General features: G+C 39.3%; 1 protein-coding gene across 1 annotated transcript in view; it reads left to right on the forward strand.

The window, feature by feature from the left end:
* The window catches only part of GABRR3 (gamma-aminobutyric acid type A receptor subunit rho3), a 39,003-nt gene extending 13,365 nt beyond the window's left edge, over positions 1-25,638 (forward strand). Inside the window, exons 3-9 of the mRNA XM_036851234.1 lie at positions 1,243-1,310; positions 5,374-5,597; positions 9,029-9,111; positions 10,130-10,270; positions 14,057-14,209; positions 20,465-20,661; positions 25,336-25,638. Coding sequence (XP_036707129.1) covers positions 1,243-1,310; positions 5,374-5,597; positions 9,029-9,111; positions 10,130-10,270; positions 14,057-14,209; positions 20,465-20,661; positions 25,336-25,638 — 1,169 coding nt within the window. The remainder of the gene's footprint in view (positions 1-1,242; positions 1,311-5,373; positions 5,598-9,028; positions 9,112-10,129; positions 10,271-14,056; positions 14,210-20,464; positions 20,662-25,335) is intronic.
* The last annotated feature ends 1,632 nt before the right edge of the window (positions 25,639-27,270 follow it).

A 27,270-nucleotide genomic window follows, 5' to 3' on the forward strand; every position in this document is an offset into this window, starting at 1 on the left:
AGCTGTTCCCAAGTTAATGCTTAATCATAATTATCATTAAACAAAATTTTAATAGAATTGTCATTATTAACATTGAAGGAAGTAATTGGTCCAATATGGCAGGAAGTAGTTGGTGGTTTAGATGCAAGTAAGGTATTCCTAAAGCCTGAAACAGAAATATATTCTAGTGACAGGCCCCGTGCCTGGCCAGCTGATACCCTTGTAAGTAAAGAATGGTATTGAGGGTTTAGACTTATGGAATGGAAGAGGGAATCTGGATCGATAAAGTGAAGGTAACGTCAGCCAATGAATGGGGCCGGGGGGCTCATAGATGGTGCACAGGGACTGGCGAGGCATATCTTGTTTTATAATGTGCATTTAAAACACAATAATTAGGTGCCTTATTAAATTATACGCACATACATGTCACATGTAGCACATCCAGACAATAAGGAAGGAAGTTTTTCTGGCCTGTCCCTTCTAAATCCCAGAATCTTGACTGAAACAGCCACCTGGGATCCATCTAGGCAAGATTTCTGTTTTTTCAACAATAGTTGAAAGCATTTTTTAACTCGGGACTGTAAAGTTTGAGAATTGGTCACCATGGAAAGAAAACATGTGAAGACTATATGTATAAATATACAAACTATTTGAACATATATATACATCAAAGTTCATACACAATACTAAATAACGAAGTTATCAACATCAGCATCCCCTCTCGCAGGAACAGATGAAACCCTTTGTAAGGTGTAACAAGGAAATGTCTTGGTCTCAGTCTGTTCTCTGGGTGCACGAGCCTGATTCTGTGAGACCCAACTGCACACCAATCTCAGCACTTGTCTGTCTGAAGTTGCTCCAGTTCTGACTTTCAGAATACTCTCAGCCACACATTTCGAAGGATGTTTGCTTTATCCCAGATGCAGGCTGTGGTTACTGATGATCTGGGAAGCGACACTTCTGAATGTGCAGCATCCCTGTGTAGCCTGTACTAGCAGTGTGTTCCTCTAGCCTGCCATGCACTGCCCAGGTGAAAAAGGCTGAATTTTTGGCAAGAGAGGAAAGGCTCCCATATTTACCAAAGTCATGAACTCCATGACTACATCCACTCCCTGAATGTGTAATAATATATCAATAGACAATGGAGAGATTTATTGTTAAAACTCGAAAAATAATTCATTTGCAACATTGATCTCTCTCCACTTTAAATGTTTCCAAAGTAATCCTGATTCCTCGTTACATTACCCATTCTTCTTTCTGAAGGATCTCCAGTGCCAGTGGGTATAGATGTCCAGGTTGAAAGCATTGACAGCATTTCAGAGATTAACATGGTAAGTTTCTCCATGAGATACTTTTTCTGAAAGGATAGAGTCTCAATAGTGTCAATAGTGTCACTGGTGTTTTAATAAATCATCTTAATTATATATGTTACTTATTTTTCCTCCTTTGCTTAATAATGCTGAAGTTGCTTTACTCTCTTCTATCCACTTCTTTCTACATCTGATTAAAATTCTCATTCCTTTCCTCCTCTTCTCTTTTCCTTCTAATGGCTTTACAGTGGTGGAGCACTGAAGCACATGATATATTTAGCTATGTGACACGAACCAGAAACAATTGCACAAGAAGAAAGGGTGATCATAATATATGTGAAATATGAAGTCACAACCATGAGTCCTTACCCACAAAATGATAAACACCTGAATCTGGGTTGATAGAATGCTTCCAGATTTTTCAGTTAATACTAACTTTGCTTATCTGTAGACAAACAATAGCAGGGAACAAAGGATTTTTTAAACTCATAGGACTAAAAATTTAAATTAAGAAAAGTTTGTCCATTCCCTTATAGTTTCTAGAAATCCAGAAGAGACTGCCCTTATTTTATTTTTGCACTGAAATATTTGCCATTTTTATGGAGTAGTACTTGCAAACCACCATCCCTTAAAACTTTAAACTGATTGATTATTATCATCTTCAGCCTTCCTTTTAGCCTTTTTCTGTTTCCTTTGCCATTTTATATGCTATGCTCTTTTGTTTCCTCTTCCCCATTCCCCCAACCCGGTTTTACCATTTTAGTTATTTTTATGTTTTAATATCCCCTACCGTAATTTTTCCATTTCATTTTCTCTACTCCCACTTTAGAACTACCAAGTCTACATAATTACCAGAGTTGTGTTTCATTTAAGTAATTTTAAGTTTTTTTCAGGTACTTTAAGAATAATATTTACTTGCACAAACATATACATTATTGATGTAATTCCTTTTTACCTACTACTATTCTGTTAATTTGTTAATGTCTCAGAGCTTTGTGTAGCCCATTTTAGTATATTTTTCTATGCCAAATAAAAAGTGCGTTGTAGTTTCAAATTTTCAATGTCCATTTCCTTGTTCTTACCTACGTGATGTATATTCTTATATTTGAATCACTCTTTCCATCTAATTTTGTTCTCTTCAGTTGTGTTGTCTTTTCCATCATCTCCTGTAGTTGTCTTTCTTTTGTTTCCTATCAACATTACACTATGTGCAACTATTAATGACAAGGGCCCTAACAGGTACGCACAGGTAGGATGCAGCTTTGAACATGTTTTGGTTTTGGTTGTGGTTTCAATTTTGGATTTGTTCCTACCTCCCCCCAAGTTTTAGACAGTTTGTGAATGCCATTAGATAGGGCCTGTGTCCTCCAGTTTGCCCTGGAACCCATGCCTGGCTTTCCTCTTAGGTTTTTCCTGCTTTGTTCATTGGTGTTTCCTGCCAGGTCCTGGTCCAGGGAGTCATCTGAAGTTGCAACTCTTAGCCAAATGCTTATTGTCTTTCATTTTCTACTTTGAATATGGAAGCTTGGTTTTTGCAGGGGGCTGGAGGGTGATAAAAATAAAACCAGGGAATACCCCCTCCATGAATAGAGAAGATATGAATTACTTTCAAACTCCGTTTTCCATCTGGAAAGATTTAGTTTGTTGTTTATCTAATCTGGTCATTTCATGTACATTGTTATGTATGTTAATCCTTGCATTTTATTCCCTTTTCTGGAACCTTTTACATGTGTGTTCTTGTGAAATTTTCAAAAGTTGCTTTGGGATTTTTTTAGAATAAAAGTATTTTTGATATATGAACTGTGGCTTATATATAGTGTTTTTCATAGAATTAAGTATTGAAATTTAGATTCTACATATTATTTTTAATATGCAATTACCACAAAGATAATTTTTTTAAAAAAAGAAGAGGATGAAAGAGAGAGAATAAAGTAGGGATCTCTTAAGGAAGCAGGACCTAGAAAATATAAATTACTTAAAATTGAAAGAGCAAATAATCTTTTCATATGTAAACTTAATATTTGTATTTATAGTGATTCCTTCAACTAGTCATTGCCAGCCAAATGCTAACTAAATGAAAATTATAGGACACATAAAAATTCCAGAAAAGTCTAAACAAGATCTTCTATGGCCCAACATCTGGTTTCAGTCTTCAGTTAATGTCCTTCTAGTCCTTGTCATTATCTAATTTAATATTTATTTCAGTTCAATATCAAACCTTAAATGAAACTTCCTTCATTTTAAGCACCCTACTCCCAGAGGGAATAGCACCAATAGTACCCACTATTCAAAAATGCCTTGATTAGAAAGCGTTGGCTTTTCCCTTACCAAAAGTGGCTTTTAGTGACATTCCCTTGAGCCTGTTGTGCTCCAGAAGCAGGCTCTCATTTCGCCTCTCCTGGCATAATCTCTAAGTGACACCTGAATGACCCAGTCTGCATCTAAAAATCTCGTTGTGTCTACCCCACAGCCCCCAAAACTGGACCTCATCCTTTTCTCCTGAATAAGTTCAGCCTTAGTATTCAGTATCAGCAAAAACTGGTCTGCATTCTCCATGCCTAATTTGAAAAAATTATCAGTGACCTCCAGTGTTGGCTTCTTTTGCTTCTCATTTATCATTTTCCCATGTTCCCTTGTCCCACCCTGAATTCACTTTCGATCCCTTTTAGTTTGGTCCTGCTCTCCTCAAAACAGGCTCTTCAGCCCGCTTCTCATGATAGTGCCAACTAGTGGTGATGCTGATGTACCACTGACATGTATATACCAATGTCTGCCATTTGACTTCATAGGCTCAGTATTTGCCCAGTGCCCTTCTGCTCAGACTGAGCATCTAAAACCAAATATATGCTCATTAAAGCAATCCATGCAGTAACCCACAGGATTCCCTGTGGAGTAGTGTTACAGTAATGAATGAACCATTCTATTTATTCACCCTCACAGCAATCCAAAATTACACAGGGCTAATGCTCCGAGATTAACGCAGAGCAATAATACAATGTACCTCTATTCTGATCCTAAGAAAAACAAATGAGCTCATCATTACTTGATGACTTATTTGTGGTTTACTGAGATTTGTTCTTTGCTTGTGTAGTAAATGTCAAAGTTCTATTATACGTGTTATTTCAAGAAAAATAGGAGTGTTGTTGGGAAATAAATGATAGTATGAAGTAAGCATTTGGGAAAGGTAAAACATGTTGTCATTGCCCACACCCAATGACTTGGATGAAGATAGGAGAATTTCTGTTCAAACAAAATATTTAATGTAGTATCTGAGAGCCAAATAAAACTCAAATTATTGACTAACCTTTTTTTTTTTTTTTCTGCTAACATAATGTTAATATAGCTTTTTCCCCTCATCCTTACCTCCTTACAACTGGAATGCACATTAACAATTCAAATACCTGAGCCATACTGGATCAGAATCTCTGGGAACTAGCTTCTGGGGAATGTGCCATTTTAACGAATTCACAGGTGATTCTTTTGCACACTAAAATTCCAGCACCACCATTTCCTGGCATTCTTTCTGTCTCTCAAGAAGAGGGAGATCATTGTTGCTTTTTCAGAACCTCTGAAAACATGCTTTCCACTAACAGCTCCAATAAAGGCTGTGTCCAGGTTTTTGTGGGACTGTAGTTTTTTCAACTTGGGGAGGGCTTCTTTAACAAAAACAATATAAATGTGTGGATACAAAACCAATCACAAAAGTGAATATTTATTTATAATGAGAAAAAAAGCAAAATAAAATACCAGACCATGGAGTTTCAGGTTCCTTTCTTTTGAGATCTCTTTAGGTGATTTACCAGAGTGCTTAGGTAGAAATGCTTCCCAGTTATAACCTGTTTCCCTTCACCAACTTGAATACTTGATGGTTTTCAGAAATTCTCAACATTCACCAGAGTCCAGGTGAGGGAGGGGCTCTGTGACTGAAGCTCAGTAGCTTCATTCTAAATCTACCTGAAAACATAAGCTATTCACGGACAGGTCACTAACACCCATGGAAACCAGTCAAGACTAATAGTATTGATTGGTCATCCTGAACCATATTCCTACTGGCCTTGATTTGTCTCTTTTTCTCTCTGCCTAGGACTTTACAATGACTTTTTATCTCAGGCATTACTGGAAAGATGAAAGACTTGCCTTTCCCAGCAAAACCAACAAAAGCATGACCTTTGATCACAGATTAATCGAAAAGATTTGGGTGCCTGATATCTTTTTTGTCCATTCTAAAAGATCCTTCATCCATGATATAACTGTGGAGAACATCATGCTGCGTGTACACCCCGATGGAAATGTCCTCTTCAGTGTCAGGTAAGGAGGGCTGTCTACTGCCTTTGGCTTCCTTATACCGCACCATCTACACCAAAGCTGATGGGTCTCACTTCAGGCTAAACTCCCAATATTGCTGTATTTAGTAATGCTGGAGCTTGGGACACAAGCAGAAGATGTGATTTTTCCTGGTTCTAACTTCCAGATTTTAAAGAATGGTTTCCTAGTCTAACTGTACCCACTCTGGGCATGTATTGGAGAATGATAGGAAATAAGGTTGGACAGAGTGGAGCTGAATTATGGAAATCCTTAAGAATCTGGTCCACAATTTTATAAGTATACAAAACTACTTTTCCTCCTCACCAACTCCACCCAACCCTGCACCCCAGCAAGCAGTCTTGGAATCTTGGATTAACTAAATAATTTTGTTAACTATCTCCTTCATTTTTCACAGGAATATATAGTCATCATCCAAGTTACCCCTAGTTTCTTCATTTAAAAAATTTTGAAAATGAAAAAAAATTTTTAATTTAAAACATTTGTTCTGACACTATGCTATAATATCCCTCCATCTTTAATATACCATATGTTTTTAAGCCTGAGTCCTGTGTTTACTGAGTGGCTTACCATAGGTAATCCTAAAAATGTTTGGTAAATCCAAGCAATTCATTTTTTTTATGTCTTAGAAATCCCAGAAAGATTCAGTAGTAAACTGAAAAAAAAAAAAAATTAGCTTCCCAAAAGTTATCCATGTCCTAATCCCTGGAACCTGTGAAGGTTATTTTATATGGCAAAAAAAAAAAAAAAAAGGATCTATGCAGATGTGATTAAATAAAGGGTCTTGAGATAGGGGAATTATTCTGGATTATCTGGATGGGTCCTAAATGCAATCATCCGTATCCTTGTAAGAGAAAGGCAGAGGAAGGATTTGACACACATGGAAGAGTAGAAAGCAGTGTGACCATGAAGACAGAGATTGGAGTGATGCAACCACCAGCCCCAGAATGCTGGCAACTACCAGGAGCTGTGAGAAGCAAGGAATGAATTTCCCCCCTAGGGCCTCTGGAGGGAGCAGGGCCTTCCTAACACCTTGATTTCAGTCCAGTGATACTAATTTCAGACTTCTGGCCTCCAGAACTGTGAGAGAATAAATTTCTGTGGTTTTAAGCCACCAAGTTTATGGTAATTTGTTACAATGGAAATTGGAAACCAATACAGATTCTTTCTGTTCATTAAAAACACCTTGCTCACTTTAGTACAAAGGTGCTCTTACCAGACGTTTCATATGCTTTTTTTAAAAAAAAAGGAAATTAAAGGAAAATACTACTTTCCATAGGACTTTTAAATCAGAAGTAACATAGGACTCTAATAAGTACTGGAATCAAGCGTTACTAAGAATCAGAAGCCGAATGGCAGCGTCTGGCCAAGGAATCAACTGATTTAAATTAATTATTTTGATGAGGCGATATCCACTGGAGAATTAACTCAGTGGATTATCCTTACCCTGCACATTCCAAAGAAAGATTTAGCTCTTGCCTGGCTCCTGGGAAATAACCTACAAGCCCTTGGAATATCCTGCCTGATAAGTATGTCTTTGTTTACCCGGAGGCCTTGAGCCACACGGTATCAACTCGATCTCTGGAGGAGCTAAAGACTAAGGTCAGCCATAACTATGTGACCAACCCTCAGTTAATATATACTTTGGACTCCAAAGCTTATGTAGCTTCTCTGGTTGGCAATTGTCCGTGCATGTTGTCACACATCATTGCTAGGAGAAATAAGCACTGTCCATTTACCTCCACTAGAACAGGACAGCTGGAAACTTGCTCCTGGTCTCTCCTGGAACCTGCCCTATGCATCTTATTTCATTGCTGATTTTAACTGGTATCCTTTCATTGCAATGAACCATTAACTGTTAGTATGACAGCTTTGATGAGTTCTGTGAATCCTTCTAGTGAAACATTGAACCTGAGGTTGGTCTTGGAGATCCCCCAACACAGAAGGACTCAAAACTGTTGTCTGCACAGCTGTTTCAGCTGACAGCAGAGCCAGTCGAAGCCCAGACAGTCACCTGATTTCAGGCTTGGTTCTGACACCGTCTACTGACAAAGATTCTCTCTTTGACCAAATTCTACTCAGTCTCCTCTGAACTCTCTTCTCACCTAGGCCCTGCTCCCCCATTCTCAATATCTGATCACCCTCCATATCTGATGAGGTTCCTCATCCACCCCCTAACCCCCAGCTGACATCTGATCACCCTGGCCCCCCTTCAGCAAGAATCCTGTTAGGTCCATTTAGCCAGAATCCCCCAAGCCCTGTTTCCTCTTGGTAATTGTTCATCCACTGACCTCCGCACCTCCACCCCACTCCCTCTTCCTTCACTATAAATTCCCACTCATTATATTTGGAGTTGAGCCCAATCTCTCTTACCCATTAAAAAAAAAATTATAGTAGCCCTCCTAAATAGAGTCTGCCTTACCATTCTTTAACAAGTATCATGAATAATTTTTTCTTTAATAGTGCCTGCCTAATCTCCTTGGTGGTTAATTTATTCTTATGTACTCTGAAGGAAGTAGATTCAAAGATGTCAGAAGTCCTTTCCAGCTTTAAAGTACAAGGAAGATGCCAAAATGAATATGTTTTGTGAAACAAAGTTATCCAGACATCTTCCTGGCTTGGCATTTTGCTGCATGACTATTGAGAGTAGAATTCAACCCCTGGCAGATGAAATGGTTCTACTCCTCTGATTAACTTGGGGACACCATGGGTAGGAGCAGCTGTTGCCTTTGTTTTTTGCAGACTTGCTCAGGGGCCTTTTAAGGAACCTCTGATCTGCTATTGCAGGTACCAAAGTTCAACAGCCTCTGCCTGAAGCCAGGAAAAGCTAAAAGGACATAAAATTTGAAAAAACAGTCCTCATCAGTATGCAAGCCTTTCAACTTAATAGCACCTGAATTACGTGCTTAATAGCACGTAGATCTATAACTGAAAATGCTCCAGGCTTTCCCTTCACTCCTGGAAAGATAATTTCCTCAGGTAAACTTGCTTTGTGAAAGAAACCTTTACTCATAGGGTTTTAATACCACCATTCCAGCTCTTTATTACTGGAAACTATTTAAGTTTGGATCTTCCAGAAAGCAGAAAATATTTAAATCTATTTAAAAGTCTTCTCACTTTGAAGTGTGCTTTTCTGAAAACACCCGAGCCAGAAAATATAGAGGAAGCTAAGCAGGAAATGGTGAGATCAGAAACAATTATTAGGGCAGGAATTCACTCATTAACTCTGTCTTAAGCAAATCAACTACCTTCCTGGGTTTGCTTCCTTATGGGTTACTTGGAAAGAAGATGGTAACACCTGTTTTGCATTAGTCTTGAAAGGCACTCAAAAGTGTCAGAGAGCTTCAATGCTGCATTGCTTATTTGACCATGTGGTTAAATGATCTGCAGTTTTCTTTTTCTCATTCTTGCTATAGGATAACTGTTTCAGCAATGTGCTTTATGGATTTCAGCAGGTTTCCACTTGACACTCAAAACTGTTCCCTTGAACTGGAAAGCTGTAAGTTTTACTTCCCTATGGAGTATGTGTAGTCTGAACACACAGTCACATACTTGCATATAAATAAGCATACTCTTAACAAGCATGTAAACATGTTGATATAAGTTAAATATATTTGTCCAAATCAGCTTGTTGGTTGGTTGGTTGGTTGGTTTTTTAGTGAGAATGATGATGGCAAATTGTCTCTCAAATGAGAAGACAGAAGATTCAAGGAAAAAAATGCTTTGATAACTACATATTTTGCAGTTTCCACAATGATTTTAAAGGAATAGCTCCCTAAAAAGTTGTATTCTTGCTAACGCTATTAACAGAGACTGGCAGATTTAGAAAGCTCTGCCATTTATGTTCCCGTATGAATCCCAATCTTCCATTAAGTATACTTTGTTTCCCTGGAAAAACCCAGCTCTAGACATAGACCTCGTAATCAAAGCCCTGTCAGAGGGCATCTGAGCCAGCTCCCTGTCAATTACTTTGACCCACCAGCTATTTTTGACATGATATCTTAAAAGCTGACTGCAGTTTTCCATAATGTGGGTAAAATGCTGGGAATCTCAATGGATGTCTCCTACATAGATGCTCCTCCCCAAATCCATTAGAAACTCTCTATAATAGTATCTGATTATAGAAGAAAATACTGTACAAGCCCAGCTCACTCTGGAATTTCATCCAATAGAGCTACAAAACTAAAGGGGCCTAAAGACTTGGCATCAGACCTGTGAGTGAAAGGCGTTGCTGTTACATCACGGTGCACACAGACATGGAAACACCTTTAGGAGAGTTTTAATGTGTCACATGGGCACAAGAAAAGCTGCCACACTATGCCAGTAATCGGGGTCTAATTTTTGGAGGTTTTTTTTTTTCTTTTTGAAGATGTGAAGTCTATTGGCAAACATATATTTCAGAGCCATGACATTGGACCAGACCCCAGGGATACAGAACTGTATAAAACATGGTCATAGACCTCATGGAACTTACAAGAGCTTACTCCAATAAAAAGAATGTTATTTTCTTGTCTTAGATGCCTACAATGAGGAGGATCTAATGCTGTACTGGAAACATGGAAACAAGTCCCTAAATACCGACGAGCATATTTCGCTTTCTCAGTTCTTCATCGAGGAATTCAGTGCATACAGTGGATTTGCTTTCTATAGCAGCACAGGTACAGTATTTTATGTGGACAATTCATCAGCATTTATTGAGCATCTACTGTCTGCAAAGTACGTGTGGAAAGACCCGAGTCCAAACAAGCATCCCATTTGGCCAGTAACATCATCCTTCTTTTATAGGCAGCCGCCTCTACCTTTCCAATACAGGTGTTCCTCAGCTTATGATGGAGTTACCTCCCAATAAGTCCATCATAAGTTGAAGTGCATTTAATATACCTAACCTCCCAAATATCATAAGTAGCCTAGCTTACCTTTAATGTGCTCAGAACACTTATTCATCTAACTCAAATCCTATTTTATAATAAAGTGTTGAATATCTTCTGTAATTTAATCGAATACTGTACTGAAAGTGAAAAACAGAATGGTTGTCTGGGTGCAGAATGGTTGTAAGTGTATCGGTTGTTTGCCCTCGTGATCTGGGGCTGACCGGGGGCTGGTTCACTGCGGCTGCCCAGCATCACACGAGAGCATATGGCCAGCCCGGGAAGAAGATCAAAATTCAAAATTGGAAGTACAGTTTCTACTGAATGTGTATTGCTTTCATACCATCATAAAGTCAAAAAACTGTAAGTCAAATCGTCTTAAGTCAGGGACCATCTGTACAGATTTCTGTCTTCGTCATATAACCACCTCTAACTAGATGCCTTGCTTCCTCTCGGCCCCTGCAGTCTACTCTTAATACAGCAGACAGAGTGTTCTTTTGAAAACATCAACAGCACAATTCTTCTCTGTTCAAAACCCTCTGGTGTTTTTCCACCAAACTTACAACAGAATTTAAGCTTCTCACCGTGGCCTGCAAGGCCCTACATGATCTCTCTCTGCCTAAGGCTCTGACCTCACCAACTACCCGTGCCCCCTCTCCCTACATCTTGCTTGTCTTCAAACACACCCATCTTATTCCATCTGCAGGGTTTCTGCTTTGGCCTTTTCCCTCTCTGCCTGGAATGTTTTCCCCTGATCTTTTCATGACCAGCTTCCTCATTTTGCTCAGAGCTTTGTTCAAATATCATCTCCTCAAAGAATGCTTTCCTAGCCATCCTATCTAGAATAGACTTCCCTCCTCACCATTCCCCATGTGCATTTGTCTTCACATCACTAACCACATCCTGAAATACATCTCTATTTGACTGGCTTATTGTCTGAGTGCCTCACTAGAAAGAGTGCAGGGATCTGTCTGCCTTGTTCACCATCTCTTCCCCATTCTCTTGTTCACCTCGAATGTGCCTGGCGCATGATAGGTGCTCAGTAAATAGCAGCTGAATCAATCAATCATCAATCAATCAATCAAGTACGTCATTGTGATGCCACACACATGCCAAAAGGGTATAAAGAGATTTATTACTCACATAATGAGGTTTTCTAGAGAGAGCAGGGCAGGCTCCTGAGCAGGTCTGAAAATGTCTGAGAGAACAGCAAAGGGTGCCTGACTTGGGGTTCTATGGTGGTTAGAAAGTGGGGCTAGGGTGAGGATTCCCTTAAATGGGGCAGTGTTTGCATGGTCTGATCATCCCACCAATGCCAAAGAGGGAACATCTGGCTTTCCTCCTAGCTTGCCCAGGGGTGGAACAGAAGGGGAAGTGGGGCTAGAAAGTTATCAGAAGTCAAATATGAAAAATGGAGTCGCACTCTATTTATTACACTACCCAAAATGAGGGCTCCACATCTTTCCAAAGCAACACTACCTTTCCTGGTTGGTAAAGGGAGCTCTTCCTGGCTACAGCTTCAACAACAAAACCATCCCTAGTCTCCCCTACCCAGAAGAACAGCAAGACAGAGCAACATTTCTCCTGCTCGGTTGCAAAAAAAAAAAAAAAAAACCTCAGAAAATTATGAGTAAAGAAACGACCTCGGACTTCCCTGGTGGCGCAGTGGTTGAGAATCTGTCTGCTACTGCAGGGGACAAGGGTTCGAGCCCTGGTCTGGGAAGATCCCACATGCCGCGGAGCAACTAGGCCCGTGAGCCACAACTACTGAGCCTGCGCGTCTGGAGCCTGTGCTCCGCAACAAGAGAGGCCGCGAGAGTGAGAGGGCCGCGCACCGCGATGAAGAGTGGCCCCCGCTTGCCGCAACTAGAGAAAGCCCTCGCACAGACACGAAGACCCAACATAGCAATCAATCAATAAATCTTTAAAATAAAAAAAAAAAAGGACCTCGTTACCTAAATATATTTCAAGACTTAAAACCAATGCATTAATGTCTTTCTTTATGAAGTACTTTCACAGCTTTTCCTTATCTCTTTTAATCTCACAATAATTATATGAAGCTATAACGTCAGAGATGCTATTATTCCACTCTACAACCATAATCAAAATTCTCAATTGCAAACCATAATGAAGTGGGCTGTGACATGGGTAATACAAGACATTGAGTAGCTTAAAAAATGTATATTTTGACTTTAGAATACACTATGTAGTGTATCTTTTATTACCCTTGGTAATGAAATTGGTGTTCCTGAAACATATCAACTGATGGTGAGAGAAACTCAGAACAAGTAGGAAGGAGAAGGGTAACCAGCAGTTAATTAAGAGTAGAATATTAGGCATGCAGTCTGCCAATTCAGTGTGGATTGACTAGGTGTACATATTAGACTAAGTGCCTAAATATTTACTTAATCTGTCTAAATAGGTTTGCCATCTTGGGTTACCTAAGAAATTACTACTGAGGAAGTAGAAGAGTTCTCCAACTTTGCAACATCTATGATTTAGTTTTATTTTTTTTAACCTATACTCTCTGTGATTTGAATAATTTTGTCTCAAAGTAAACTGCATTTATCATAGAAAAATTAATCTTACCACTTATTTATAAAAGATATACTTTCATTTTTATCATTTCATTATTCATTGCCTTATTTTAGAAAAGGTTTAATAAGATTGACATCACAGCTATTGTGAAATAAAGCATGATATAAATTAGAAATGTGTGAGAAAGAAAAATGTAAAACAAGGGTAAGTTATGTTATAGACTATAATATGTGGTTATTAGAGAATGGCACTCAGAGAGTCCTATAGATGGTCCAAATATATGGCTTTAAACTTCCTTGCAGCCAATGTGAAAAGGGAAACCTGAACAAAATGTGTGTGTGGATGTGACTGCAATTTGTACTTTTGATCAGCACAAATTAATCAATATTACCAACGTGAGTTTATATAATTCCAACAACAAGCAAAAGAACATCATTTGGCTACGTTTTGGCAGATTTATCATAGATAAATTAATGGTACCCATGAAACTTTGAAATAATAAAAAATAGTTTATGGACACTCCCTGCCTTTTAGCTCTTCTTTGAATCCCTAGCTGTCTGGATCCTAACTTGGAATCCAGTGACCTAGTAGCTACTGTGAATCTTTTCCTTCACATAAAATATTTCATTTCATTTGTTATAGCTAATAAATAGTTTATTGGCTATTGCATCAGTCATTAGCCATGTACTGAAGACTTTCTCACCTGCAGAAACACTGCAAACACAGTGTATTTTGGAGAAAGGTCTTTAAAGGCCATCCCGTAAAATGTAATTACCATTCATCCCTGAACAGCAGGTATGAAATTTAAAGGAGTATCTTTGAGTCAGATAATTAAACAGACTGCAGTTCAGTTAGTTCAACAAACAATGGATGGAGTGCCAGGCCCAGGTCCTATGCCAATGCTGGGTAAACAAGGGTGAGTGTGTTAAGTTCCATGTTCCCTAAGAGCTTGGAGTCTAAAGAAGCAGGTTGTTTCACTAAATGTGGGGTTTCCACGAAGAAGCCTGTTCTGATGAAAACTTTGGCTTTTTCTCATAGGTTGGTACCATAGGCTTTTCATCAACTTTGTGCTAAGGAGGCATATTTTCTTCTTCGTGCTGCAAACCTATTTCCCGGCTGTGTTGATGGTAATGCTTTCCTGGGTTTCATTTTGGATTGACCAGAGAGCTGTTCCTGCAAGGGTTTCCTTGGGTAAGTCTTTCCACACCTTTGTGAAATGTTAATATAGGAGAAATGTCGAGGAAGGTAAATAAAAAGGGTGATAAGTGGAGAGGGAAAGAGACTGATGATTTAGTAGGGATAGTTACTGAAGACCTCCCTATCCCTTGCCCAAGTTCATTTCACTTTCCCTGACAAACCCGTACATCACAGAAGATTTCAATTCAAACCAATTCACACTATACTACTGGTACCTTAATAAATTACTTCTTGGAGAGGGGGATGTTTGAATTTGGAAACATGAGCACTAGTTAGAAATTAGGGCGTAATCTAAATGCTAAAATCAGAATCAGCTGCAGTGGAATTTTAGGTATGGTGACACATTAGTGGGCAAGAGATTTCAGGTGGAGAAACATTTCCAGCCTTATTAACAGGTATATTATCTCCTCTATCTACATATGTTATATGCCACCGTCACACATACAGATTTACGGGATTGATTTCAGACCCACTTAGCAGTTATTGAGTCCTTACAAAATGGAGTTGCCAAGCTAAGCACTTAGATAACGTGTTACTTAACGGGAACCCAAGAGTCAATCCCACCTGCCTTCTTAGCTGGTTTGGGGCAGAAATCTATCATTTTGGCTGATTTTGTTCTTTCGCCTGTAATGCTCTATCTAGAGCATTAGTGGTTCATTAGTCATAAGTGGTTCATAATCATTGTAATTATCACACAATTCATTCCAGAAAGGGTGATTTCTAAGTTAATGTTCACAAATTATATGCATACTTCAAAAGATCATTTGAAAGACATAAATTGTCATTAATGTTAATAATTTGTTCACCTCTTTCGCCTATTAAAAGCTTCAATCTACAAGCATTTGAGGCTTGAATGTCTTCAAGAGGAAACATACTATCTGAATGAGTAATTAAATTATTGTGGCTGTTCCTTCACATCAGAGCAGCCTGGCCCTGACCTCAGTAGGGCAGTAGGGCAGTGTAGACCCAAAAGAGGAGACTAAAGGCCTATTTCCCGCCCTCGAGACAGAATGAGAAGGGCATTCAGTCTCTAAAGGTTTATGGATATGATTTTCAATGGGATCCCTGAAGCTGACTGCTCAACTCTTATACTTTGAAAATGACAACAGTAAAAGCTGGTTCCAGGGCAGGGTGGGGTGAATGGAGAACACTGAAATCCATTTAAGTCGCCCCTGAAATTCTATGCTTCTACATCTGATTCCTCAGGGTTAGGAAATTGCTATGCAGATTTATGTAAAATAATATACAAATCAGAAGTGTCCCTCTCCTTCTTTTTAAGAGAACTGTAGTATTCCTAGAACACTGCTATCCTCTCAGGCTTTTCCTCCCTACCACCTTCAAGTTCTTTCTAAGATACTTTGCCCTCTGTTTTAAAAAAATTTTTTTTTATTGATGTATAGTTGATTTACAATGTTGTGTTAGTTTCAGGTGTACAGCAAAGTGATTCAGATTCCTTCGCATCACAGGTTATTGCAAGATATTATGTATAGTAACCTGTGCTATATAGTAGGTCCTTGCTGTTTATCTATTTTATATACAGTAGTGTGTATCTGTTAATCCCAAACTCCTAATTTTTCAGTGCACCCAGTGAGGAGTAGAGAGCAGAAATCCAGCCCAAGCTCCATGGGACATGGTTTGGGGTGACGTCCTCCAGAGGAAGGGGCACCTCTTACTAATTTGCACAAAGATGTAGTTTGGGCTTGCAGACGCCTTGTAATAGCTTACTTCACCTCCTGCTCTTCTTGCCCCAGTTCAACCCTATGACCAGAGTGATATCTCTAAAATGCAAATGTGATCACAATACTCTCATCTCAAATGCCATTGGAGTGAATACACTCAACTTGGAATCCAAGGTGCCCCTTGAGGGGTGCCAGATAAAATACAGGACACTTGCTTAAATCTGTATTTTAGATAAGCACCAAATAATGTTTTCGTATAAGTATATCCCAAATATTGTATGGGACATACTGATACTAAAACACTGTTCATTGTTCATCTGAAATTGAAATATAACTGAGTGTTCTGTATTTTTATTTGCTAAATTTTCAATCATACTCCTGCCCCAACATACTAGCCCTAATAAGCTTCAACCAATTTGAATGATCAATGTTCTCAAACAGGCCCTCATGCCTATCCGCTTATCTCACCTCTATACATTTGTTCTGGCTCTCACTCTGCCTAGAATGCCCTCCCTACCTGTCTTTCTCTGTCAAATTCAGCCATTTCTATACAGCCAGAAGCCTTTACTGATGGTTCCAGGCAGATATGGTCTCTCCCATCTTTGGACCACATAGCACTCTGTATCTCTCCTGAGACCCCTACTTCCTCTATTTCATGTTCAGCTATGGGATGGGTTGGTAGCTCATCTTGTCTCCTGTATTAGAATATGAGTTTCTTAAGGACCAGGATCATTATTATCCTCTTTTTTGTCCCTACGTGACTGGCACGGTGTCCTGCACATATTTTGTGCTCAATACATAGTTGTTAAACTACCAGTATTTAGCCCACCATGTTTTTAATAACTATATTTTAGCTACTAACTGAAAACAATGATGATTCATTGCTCATTAAGACTCTTCCACATTTGGGTTCATTTGCTGATTGAGGATGAATCATTTGCTGGTTAAGACCCTTCCACATTTGTCATGTTTCAGATAAAGAACAATGGAAGCTGAACAGCACAAAAGTATCAATTGTGATTAGGCACTTCTCATAAGAGATAATAGCTGTCATAACTTGGAATGTGTAATGGGCTAAAATACCATTCTATGTTTCTATTCGATTTGGTGTGAGACTATTACGAGCTGTTCAAGGATGTTTTAACCCTCATGGAGGGTTCTCCTCTCCTTTCTATCTCCCTCCTTCTTTCCTTGCCTCCATCATTCCTGTTTTGACCCCTCTGCTGGGTATGCCATTCATGTACAATGTATGAAGTAATGGGGTCATTTATCAGGAAATAAACATGGCAGAGAAAGGCAACTAACACTTTCAGGCATGTAGTCATTCATAAAGAAAAATGTCTAACGGGGATATCCCATATACCTGGAAAAGTAAATACTTAGGAGCTATTCATTTTACCATTATAGAAGTAACGAGAACTTCTGTGCCATGGACTCTGGCACCACCTTTGTGGAATAATGGTTGTTACTTTCTGGCCATAGGGTGGTATTTGGATATCTAGCCTATATTTCTCTCCCTCACATCACTTAATATTTTTCTTCTGCCTAAGCCTACAGGGAAAATGTTTTTACTCATTTAAAGATGAATGTAGACACCTATTCCTTCAAAAGAGCTCCCCACCACACAGCCACTGAAGGGGTGAACTGACTCAACAGTTCTAAGTGACGTCTGCAGGCCCTACTGCTTTCACACAGGTCAATGAACCTCTCCATCATATATGGCAAAAAATAGCCAATGAAACACAAAGATAGATGAATAATTCTCCCCTAACTGCAGGGCTCTTTGGATCTCATATGTGTCCTGAAGAATTAATATGGTGAGTGAAACTGCAAGGCTCAGGGAAGTTGAGTCCCAGAGGCCAGACTAAGTATTGCCTCTTAACGCTTTCCTAACTATGCATAGCAATTTCAGTAGGTGGGAAAATAATTCTCTAATCCCAACACAGGACCTTTCTTTGACTAAATGGTCACTTCATATAATTCAAAACTCCTTTATTGCGATGTTAACTTTAATGGGCTTGGAAGGAATACAGTTTGTCAAGGTTAATGTATTTCTAAGGGGTGGCTCAAGACAAAGTAAGTGTGGTTAATGTAGCTGTAATACTCCTCACTCCAAGTCCTATTGCTTTAGGAATTTAGATATCAGTTTTCTCACCCCTTACTCCCTGTACTCAACATTCCCTTCTCCCCAGTCTCCCTGTCTCTCCCTCTCTCTTTCTCTCTCTTTGTTTGCTCCTTTTAAAGAAGAAAGTCTAGAATGCTGATTTAAAAATAAATAAAGCTACCATAAATTAGTTGGACTAAGCACCCTTCTAAAGAAAATGACTACTAGTTTATTGCTGTCTGGCAAATATAGATAATGCAATTCCCTTTTATTGACCCAACAGTCATCAATTTAAAATACATGACAAGAGCATGTATTTGTGTGTTTTTCCAAACCCTTATTTTATCCATTAAGCTTCATGTTACTGTTCATTGAAAAAAATTCAAGTTCTATCTTCCATATCTTAGAAAACCAGTAAGAGAAAACATTTAAAAATTTTTGAACAAATGAGGTAAACATTCCTAAATAGGAATGTTCATTTAGGATTTTCACAGTTTTCACAGTTTTACCAGGGAAATCCTGACAGGAATAAGACTTCTGGCCTCTTGTAAAGCACAAAGTACCTTCATGCTTCCTGACATAATTCTACGCTCACTTTTACAGCATCTTGTCTCAGAGATACTCCATATATAGAAATTGGTTTACAATCTTAAAAACAAAAGGAAATTTCCTCTACAGGTTCAGAATGAGAGGCCACAGGTTTGCATGAAAAAAGCATGGGTTCTACACTCAGAGAGAAAGGTTTCAGTCCTGCTCCTGACCAAACTCAGGCTAATTAGCCACTCTCCACTCATACTTCTTTTCTGCAACATGTGGCTGATATTTACCTAGGTTTGTGGTGGGTAAACATTCAATAAAGGCAAGCAAGTTTTATTTATTAATCTCAGCTTCAGCTATACATACACCTGATCCATTAATAAAAATTTCACATCTCCATGTTTATGTAGCAAGGAATGCAAGCAGCATCCACTGATACGCAGATTATTGATATTACCATTGTTGGGGAAACCTGAGACTCAATGGGTCAGTGGCCTGCATTTAATGGTAAGTGCTAGAGAAGCTTTTAGGTTTCTTATTCTGGAGTTCAAATCAGTGTGAAGGCGAGATTCCAGGCCCTCCTATGGTGACTATCAAATTGCCAAATTGCATTGGTTTTGATCGTCCAAAGGAAAAACTTAATTTGAAATCGAATAGCTCTGTAGCACTGTCATTGTCTTTGATATGGGCCTCCCTCAAATGAGAACCTTGCAGAATTATAGAATTTGTTGAAAAGGTAGAAATGTGTGGGTGAAAGCTGTCCACGTGCTGTGTCTGTACATTTAGGAGTAAATCGCAGTGCTCTTCCTGCTGTTCAGGACTCTGTCTGTTGACATTAAAATGTCCTCACAACTTATAAAAATCATTAAGGATTCCATTTGCACTTCCCTGGTGGGAAGTTAATAAATAAAACCATGCCAGCCAGTGTACATTTCAAATATTTACAATACTTTACTTTCTCTCCAGGCAGTACTCTTGCAGTATGCCTCTGAGAAATTAGTGTAGACACAGAATAGCCTTCGCCAAGGCTGGCATTTTATTAAGGAAATCTCAGTCACTTCTTTCTCCATTGTCCCCCAGAACATTGATACCGTTACCTCTGACGCCCATGGCAGGGATTAAAGAAGGGAAAGGAAGAGAAGAAAAGGAAAGGGAAGGGGAAGGCAGTGATCAGGGAGAGGAAGGGAAGAGAAGGAAAGCGGTGGGAGTACTGGACAACAAGGGAAAGGGAGGGGAGGGGCAAAAAGTAAGTGGCATTTAGCAGTTGCTTAGTAAATATTTACACTGAACCCAGCCTCCACTAACACACTTCCGTTCTGAATCTCAACTGAATTGTAGTTTCAGTAACAAGGGGCAAAGTGATACCAATAACGATGGCTTGTAAGTATTCTATATGAAAGAGAAATACAGAGAAAGCAATCTTTAATGCTACTAAATATCACTCCCTGACAAATGATAGATTAAAGATTGACATGAAGACGCTTTCTGAACAGTAAAAGTTGTGAAATGATGGGGAAGGGTAGTGGAAATGGTTTTAGAATTTCTTTCTCAGAAGAATTTTTAAATCTTGAATACATTATTACCTTCCTGGGATGGTTAAAAGAGGCCCAATTGAGGGTGGGAAGCAATCGATCCTTAAAGACAGGTCTGACTCCGTGGAGACCTTAGCTGGAGGGAAGGAAACGTCACAGACAATGGGGATGAGGGTGAGAAAAAGAGATGGAAAGAGAAATCCAAGGAGAGTTTCTTGCTTAGGCTCAAGCTGTGTACTAGGTTAACATGCTGGGATTCTGCCCCCCACACACACACCTTTGATCACCAGGTATCAATCTGTATCAATCTGGAAATGTATCCCCTGGTGTCATCTAGCACCAGCACCTGGAGCTGAATGGTTATGTCACTGAACTCATCACTGTTCTCAAATGGCAGGAATCACCACGGTGCTGACCATGTCCACGATCCTCTCTGGGGTGAGTGCCTCCATGCCCCAGGTGTCCTACGTCAAGGCCGTGGACGTGTACCTGTGGGTTAGCTCCCTCTTTGTCTTCCTGTCAGTCCTTGAGTACACAGCCGTGAACTACCTCACCACAGTGAAAGAGAGGAAACAATTCAAGAAGACAGGGAAGGTATTGCCTTGTTTTGACTGTTGTATCCTTTCTGGAATGTGAAAAAGACTATCCTCATCTATGCCCTCTCCTGACAGCATTGCAACCCTTGTATGAAGTCCATGTGCCTTGGCAAGATGCAAGTTTATGGGGTGATGACAATTTGATATTGAACTTTATTCTTTCTGCTCTGTGCTGGTTGGTTTCCTCAGCATCCTCATTCACCTTTGCCAAGAGATTTTCTATGTGAGGAACTTCTCTCAGTGTGCTCCCCTCCACTGACTCTAACCCTTGAAAAGAAGGGGTTGATGTACAAATCACATCCTTTCAAGTAGATGATGATGATGATAATAATAATAGCTAACATTTAATGAGTGTTTCTTATATATTGGCTTTGTGCTAACCATCCAACATATTATGTCTTTTAATTCTCAAAGTAACCCCAAGAGGTTGGTACTTTATCACCTTCGTTTTACGGAGGTGAAATAGGAACAGATGGGAGAGTAACTTGACCAAGGCCCCACAGCTTAAGAGGAATCAGGATTTGCATCTGGAGCACCCTGACTCCAAAGGCTGTGCTCTCAACCAATCAATGATAGCTCTCCCCCAAGAGCTAGGATTTATTTTTCTTTCCTAGTCACTGGGGAGAGTGGGAGAGCATGAGGGAAGGTTCTTCTCTTCACAGTGTACTGGGAATAAGGTGCGTTCTGGGCCCTAAATGTTATCACATGTTTCTTGTGACATTACTTTATCAATCTGGATAGATTGCTCTCTACCTGCTTCATTTCACAAAGGGGTGGGGCACCAACTTCCTGTTATTATGAGAACTGACACATGATATTTTACTTCAGAAACCTAACTGATCAAATTAATTTGTTTGCTATATATATGTGTGTGTGTATATGTGTATATATATATGTGCAATTTTAATGTGATATATTCACACTCATTTAAGGAATTCTTATAATGAGTACTTATACACATCCAAAACATTATTTAATATTTTTTATACTTCTAGTGAGAGTATTTCATACTTTTCAGAGCATTTTTATATCCTCTTCTCGAACTGAACCCTCATATCAACTCCATGATGTAGGCCTTGCGGAGATGATTACCTCTGTTTTTAAACTGAAGCAGCAGAGTTTTAGTGACGTAAAGTGATCTGCCAAGAGATCCACAGCCAACAGAGCTGCAATCGCAGTTCAGATCTCCTGTAATGCTACTTCAGTCTTTTATTTCATATCCTTTGAGTCAAAGCTGTCATAGAAACTGATTTTGCTTCATTGCAGATGCTTTAGTTTCTTTTGTTGACAGCATGGAAGTATGAGTCTCTGTCACGTACATACCCACAGTGACCGCTAGGCAGGCATGAGAAAATCAGGAGCTTTTAGACGAGTATGCAGTAATCGGCATGTACGCATCACCTGGGATTTGTTAAGATTTTCGTTCAGTAGGTCTGGGGTGGGAGCTGAGGGTCTGCATTTCTAAGCCCCGGCTGCTGCCAATCCGTAGCCACACCGTGAATAGCAATGATTAGATATAAGCTGTGAAGTGAAAGAGAGAAATGTGTGATGACGAGAAGAATTTTGTTCTTGCTTTATTTTGTTTTGTTTTGTTTTCATGTGGGGAGTGGTGAACCCAAGACAGAGGCACTGTAGTAATTTCGGCCGCCACTATCCAGTCCTTTGACTCCTCACCTCCACCCACCCCACCACAAAACACATGTGCTCACACTACCTGCATGTCTTTTTCACTTGATCGGGTTGTTCACAATCTTCTGTGTACCCCAGAAGATATTCTTTTGAATTAATAAGCATTGTTCACTTTAAAAATTATTTTTTATTTTCAATTGTAGTAAAATATACATAACGTAGAACTTGCCATCTTAATTGTTTTTAAGTGTACAGTTTCATAGTATTAAGAGTATACACATTGCCATACAACCAATCTCCAGAAAGTGTTCACCTTGCAAGATTGAAACTCTGTACCCATTAAACGACTCCCCATTTCCCCCTCCTCCCAACCTCTGGAAACCACCATTCTATGCATTCTCCTTCAAAGGTGCAATTATCTCAAAGAAATGTCCTACTTGCCCTTCATATGTTTGTGGTACAAATGAAAGAGCACAGATTTGGAGTCAGAAGTGATGCCAAACCTAATATCCTAGCTCTGTGTGCCAGGCTGTCTCCTAAACCTCATTCTGCATTTGCAAAATAGTGGAATTTCTTCCCTATTACCTCACAGAGCTGTTGTGAAGATCAAATGATATAATAAACGCATTTAACATTTTTGCATACTATAAAGTGCTACACAAATGTTATGTTCTTATTGTGATTAGTGCCCAGAGCATATGCTCTGAAGGAGTAGCAGTTTTGATAGGGATAGTGGGAACAGGCTGTTTGACATGAGAGATCTTTAAAGGGGTGGGATGCTCTGGTGAGATGCAGGGAAGAAAGATATGTCTGTAGGTTTGGGGGCTAATCAATGATACCTCTCCCCTCTGTATGTGAGTTGGGAAACCAGTTTGAGAGAGAGAGAGAGATGTAGGAGCCAGACTGATGGATGTGATAATGTTACCTTTGTTATTGGTAAAGCAGTTTGGAGAAATTGCCTTAGATCTGTGAGCAGGGGGTCCCACTAATATTTCATCGCTGTATTCAGTGTACTTACTCTCTTGGTCACTGGCGAAACTAGACAATTCAGGATTCCCCTGTGAGGACAGTCTCCTATACCTCATTGCAGAAAACGAACCTGGACACCAATGCAGATCCTAAAGTGACTCCAAAAGGACTAAAACCACACGTGCCAGTTCCTTCTTCCAAACCCCTAGGGTAGAGTGATTGAGGGATGATGAGAAAGACCAGGAATGTTAGGCTATGGAGTTCCTCCCTATGAAATCATGAAGTTAAGCAAAGCTCATTTCCTCCCAACACCACCATCACCACCATCACACACCTGTCCCAACCACCCCCAGATACCAAGAGATGGGAGAACAGCAAGGTCCATGGAAAATTTGTCCCTAGCATTGACCATTGCCCAGAAAGGAGAAAGGAAGCTATTTTCTTTCTTATTCTTCATCCAAATGTTTTCCTAATTCTAGGACTTAGAACTCAGTCTAAAACCATCAGATCTATACTTTAGATATAATATGCCTTAGCTTTGTGCTTATTTGTAAGCTGGAGTGAAAAATTAAAGACCAGTTCTAAAACTGCTTCTATTGGAACAACCAACTTACAAACTTGTGGACATTAGCAGCCTATGGTAAATTGTGCACTGCAAAGTTTAACCAATTTTATAGATCTAAATTATCATAATGGAGAAAGAAAATGGTACCATTGTTTTTCAAAGAAGATTATGTCTTTTTTAACATACTAATGACATTTTTGTTAAAAGTGTGGATGTCCAGTGGGATGACTCAGCAGTGTTCTGAGGGGCTAGCAAAACCAAGGAGACAGTACATAGTTATTCTATCCTCAGATCCAGAGTTGGATATATTATTAGTGTTATTATTGGCTATTGGTTAGTAATTCAGTCTCAATGTTGTTTCATGTTTATTTTACCCATTTTCATTTTACTATGAAAAGTTTCTACAACTAAAACTAAAAGGGACAACATAATTCGAGTATGGTCCCTGGTTAGTTTACTGACTGCACAAAATAGTCCTTATGTCTCTTGAATTCAGTAAAATATTAGGTTTTTGAGTCAGTATTGAACCAAATACACGTTTTGGCAGAATTTACTCTGCAGCCTCCAATTTGAACTATGAATACTTTCAACCAGTAGTAGCCTGTCCATATTTGTTCCTTTTTTAACTTCCCTAGAGATCAAAAAGAAATTTTGTTTTCTCAGAAAGCAATTAGTAACAGCTGCTTCCTAGACACAGCTATGTATCAGGGAGAACCACTATCTCCTGCAGAGTAAAACCTTAAAGAAAAACAATGGTTTAGATTCAGTCAAGCAATGGAGCCAGAAAGCATTGATAACTCACTCCTTCAAAAAAATACACCAATTTCAAGTTGTTTAATTGAGCTATGTTAGTATCATTTAAAGGTACTTTTCAGCAAAAGTGGGAAGGCTTGGTCAATTTGCATTTTAAAAGAGCAGCTAAAATCATTCCCTATCTCCACCCCAAATTCAAGCAAAAATGGATCACCAGATGATATTGTTCTGTTTTGGGGCAAAAAACCCACACTGATTAGGCATGTTTTCTCTAAAGAGGAAAAATACATTGAAAAACAAGTCCAATTGGCTTATATTGCTCTTCTGATAAATCATATTCAATTTCAACTCACAAACTTAGGGCAAACAATTCATACTACTCAGAAACAAAGAGGAAAACTTGAAACAATGTTCCCTTTTGTGGAAAAAAACATTGACTGTAACAGTCTGTCAGGCCTGGACTAAATTAGGAAACGTTGACAATTATAGTTGTGATACATTTACTTGTATAATGCTCAAATATCTCTCTCTCTAAATCCCTATTAAAAATGGATGTCTAAGATGATGTTTTCCATTTATTATGAAAATGACTTTTAATCAGACACCAGAAGCAAAACCAGAATTCTATTCTTTAAAATAAGCAAACATTCTAGTATTTATTAAAACTATTTTTAAAATCTGATTGTTTAGATTTTTACTGTAATTCCAACTCCTAAAACCATATTCATGACTAACTAACAAAAGTTTTTTTGTCAGATTTCTGGAATGTACAGTATTGATGCAGCTCAAGCCATGGCCTTTGATGGTTGTTACCATGACAGTACAACTGACACGGACCAGACTTCCTTTTCTCTACACTCAGAAGAGGACTCCATGCAAGAAAGACACACAGGCAACCTCAGCACAGATTCACCTCGGATAAAGAGAAGAAAATCGCTAGGAGGGCAGGTTGGTAGAATCATTCTGGAGACAAACCGTGGCATTGACACCTATTCAAGGATTTTATTTCCCATTGTGTACATTACATTTAATTTGTTTTACTGGAGTATTTACATGTGAAGAGGAAATCCCAGTTGATAAAATTTGTTTTGGAGTCAGATTATGTTAAAAACAACAATAAAAACCACCAACTCTTAACAATAAATTGGATGGTACTAGACTAAACTGGAGTCAGCCAGTCACTTCTCCTGGCCCAAATAAGATTTGAAAGTTAACTGATTCACATCTAGGAAAGAGTTTAAGGTCTTAGGAGAATTTGGCTCCATCAATGAGAGTCGGCATTCTGCTTGCCTCCTCCATGCCAGAAGCTGCCTTAAGGACACAGCCTTGCGATAGTAAGGGGTTACTGAGACATCTGGACTGTATACAGAGAGAGAGGGAAAGTGAGTCAGAGAGACAGACAGAGACAGAGAGCGCTGCCCGGGTGCAGTCTTTATTGTTGGCTGATCATTTTTCTACAAGGAGCTGCAAATTAAATGGAGAACATGACTATATTTCAGAAGCCGTGTGGCTGACAGGGTCTTGGTGCTCCAGCCTGTTATCAGGCCTGAGCCTCTGAGGTGGGAGAGCCGAGTTCAGGACACTTGACCACCAGAGACCTCCCGGCCCCATGTAAAATCAACTGGTGGGAGCTCTCCCAGAGATCTTCATCTCAATGCTAAGACCCAGCTCCACTCAACGGCCAGCAAGCTCCAGTGTTGGATGCCCCATGCCAAACAACTAGCAAGACAGGAACACAACCCCACCCATTAGCAGAGAGGCTGCCTAAAATCATACTAAGTTCACAGACATCCCAAAACACAGAACCGGATGCAGCCCCACCTACCAGAACACAGGCACCAGTCCCCTCCACCAGGAAGCCTACACAAGCCCCTGAACCAACCTTACCCATTGGGGGCAGACACCAAAAACAACGGGAACTACGAACCTGCAGCCTGTGAAAAGGAGACCCCAAACACAGAAATTAAGCAAAATGGGAAGACAGAGAAATATGCAGCAGATAAAGGAGCAAGGTAAAAACCCACCAGACCAAACAAATGAAGAGGAAATAGGCAGTCTACCTGAAAAAGAAGTCAGAGTAATGATAGTAAAGATGATCCAAAATCTTGGAAATAGAATGGAGAAAATACAAGAAAGTTTTAAAGAAGACCTAGAAGGACTAAAGAGCAAACAAACAATGATGAACAACACAATAAATGCAATTAAAAATTCTCTAGAAGGAATCAAAAACAGAATAACCGAGCCAGAAGAACGGATAAGTGACCTGGAAGATAAAATACTGGAAATAACTACTGCAGAGCAGAATAAAGAAAAAAAATGAAAAGAATTGAGGACAGTCTCAGGGACCTCTGGGACAACATTAATTGCACCAACTTTCGAATTATAGGGGTCCTAGAAGAAGAAAAGAAAAAGAAAGGGTCTGAGAAAATATTTGAAGAGATTTTAGTTGAAAACTTCCCTAACATGGGAAAGGAAATAGTCGATCAAGTCCAGGAAACGCAGAGAGTCCCATATAGGATAAATCCAAGGAGAAACACGCCAAGACACATAATAATCAAACTATCAAAAATTAAATACAAAGAAAAAATATTAAAAGCAGCAAGGGAAAAGCAACAAATAATATACAAGAGAATCCTCATAAGGTTAACAACTGATCTTTCAGCAGAAACTCTACAAGCCAGAAGGGAGTGG

Source organism: Balaenoptera musculus, chromosome 4 (genome assembly GCF_009873245.2).
Source record: "Balaenoptera musculus isolate JJ_BM4_2016_0621 chromosome 4, mBalMus1.pri.v3, whole genome shotgun sequence".
Taxonomy (NCBI): domain Eukaryota; kingdom Metazoa; phylum Chordata; class Mammalia; order Artiodactyla; family Balaenopteridae; genus Balaenoptera; species Balaenoptera musculus.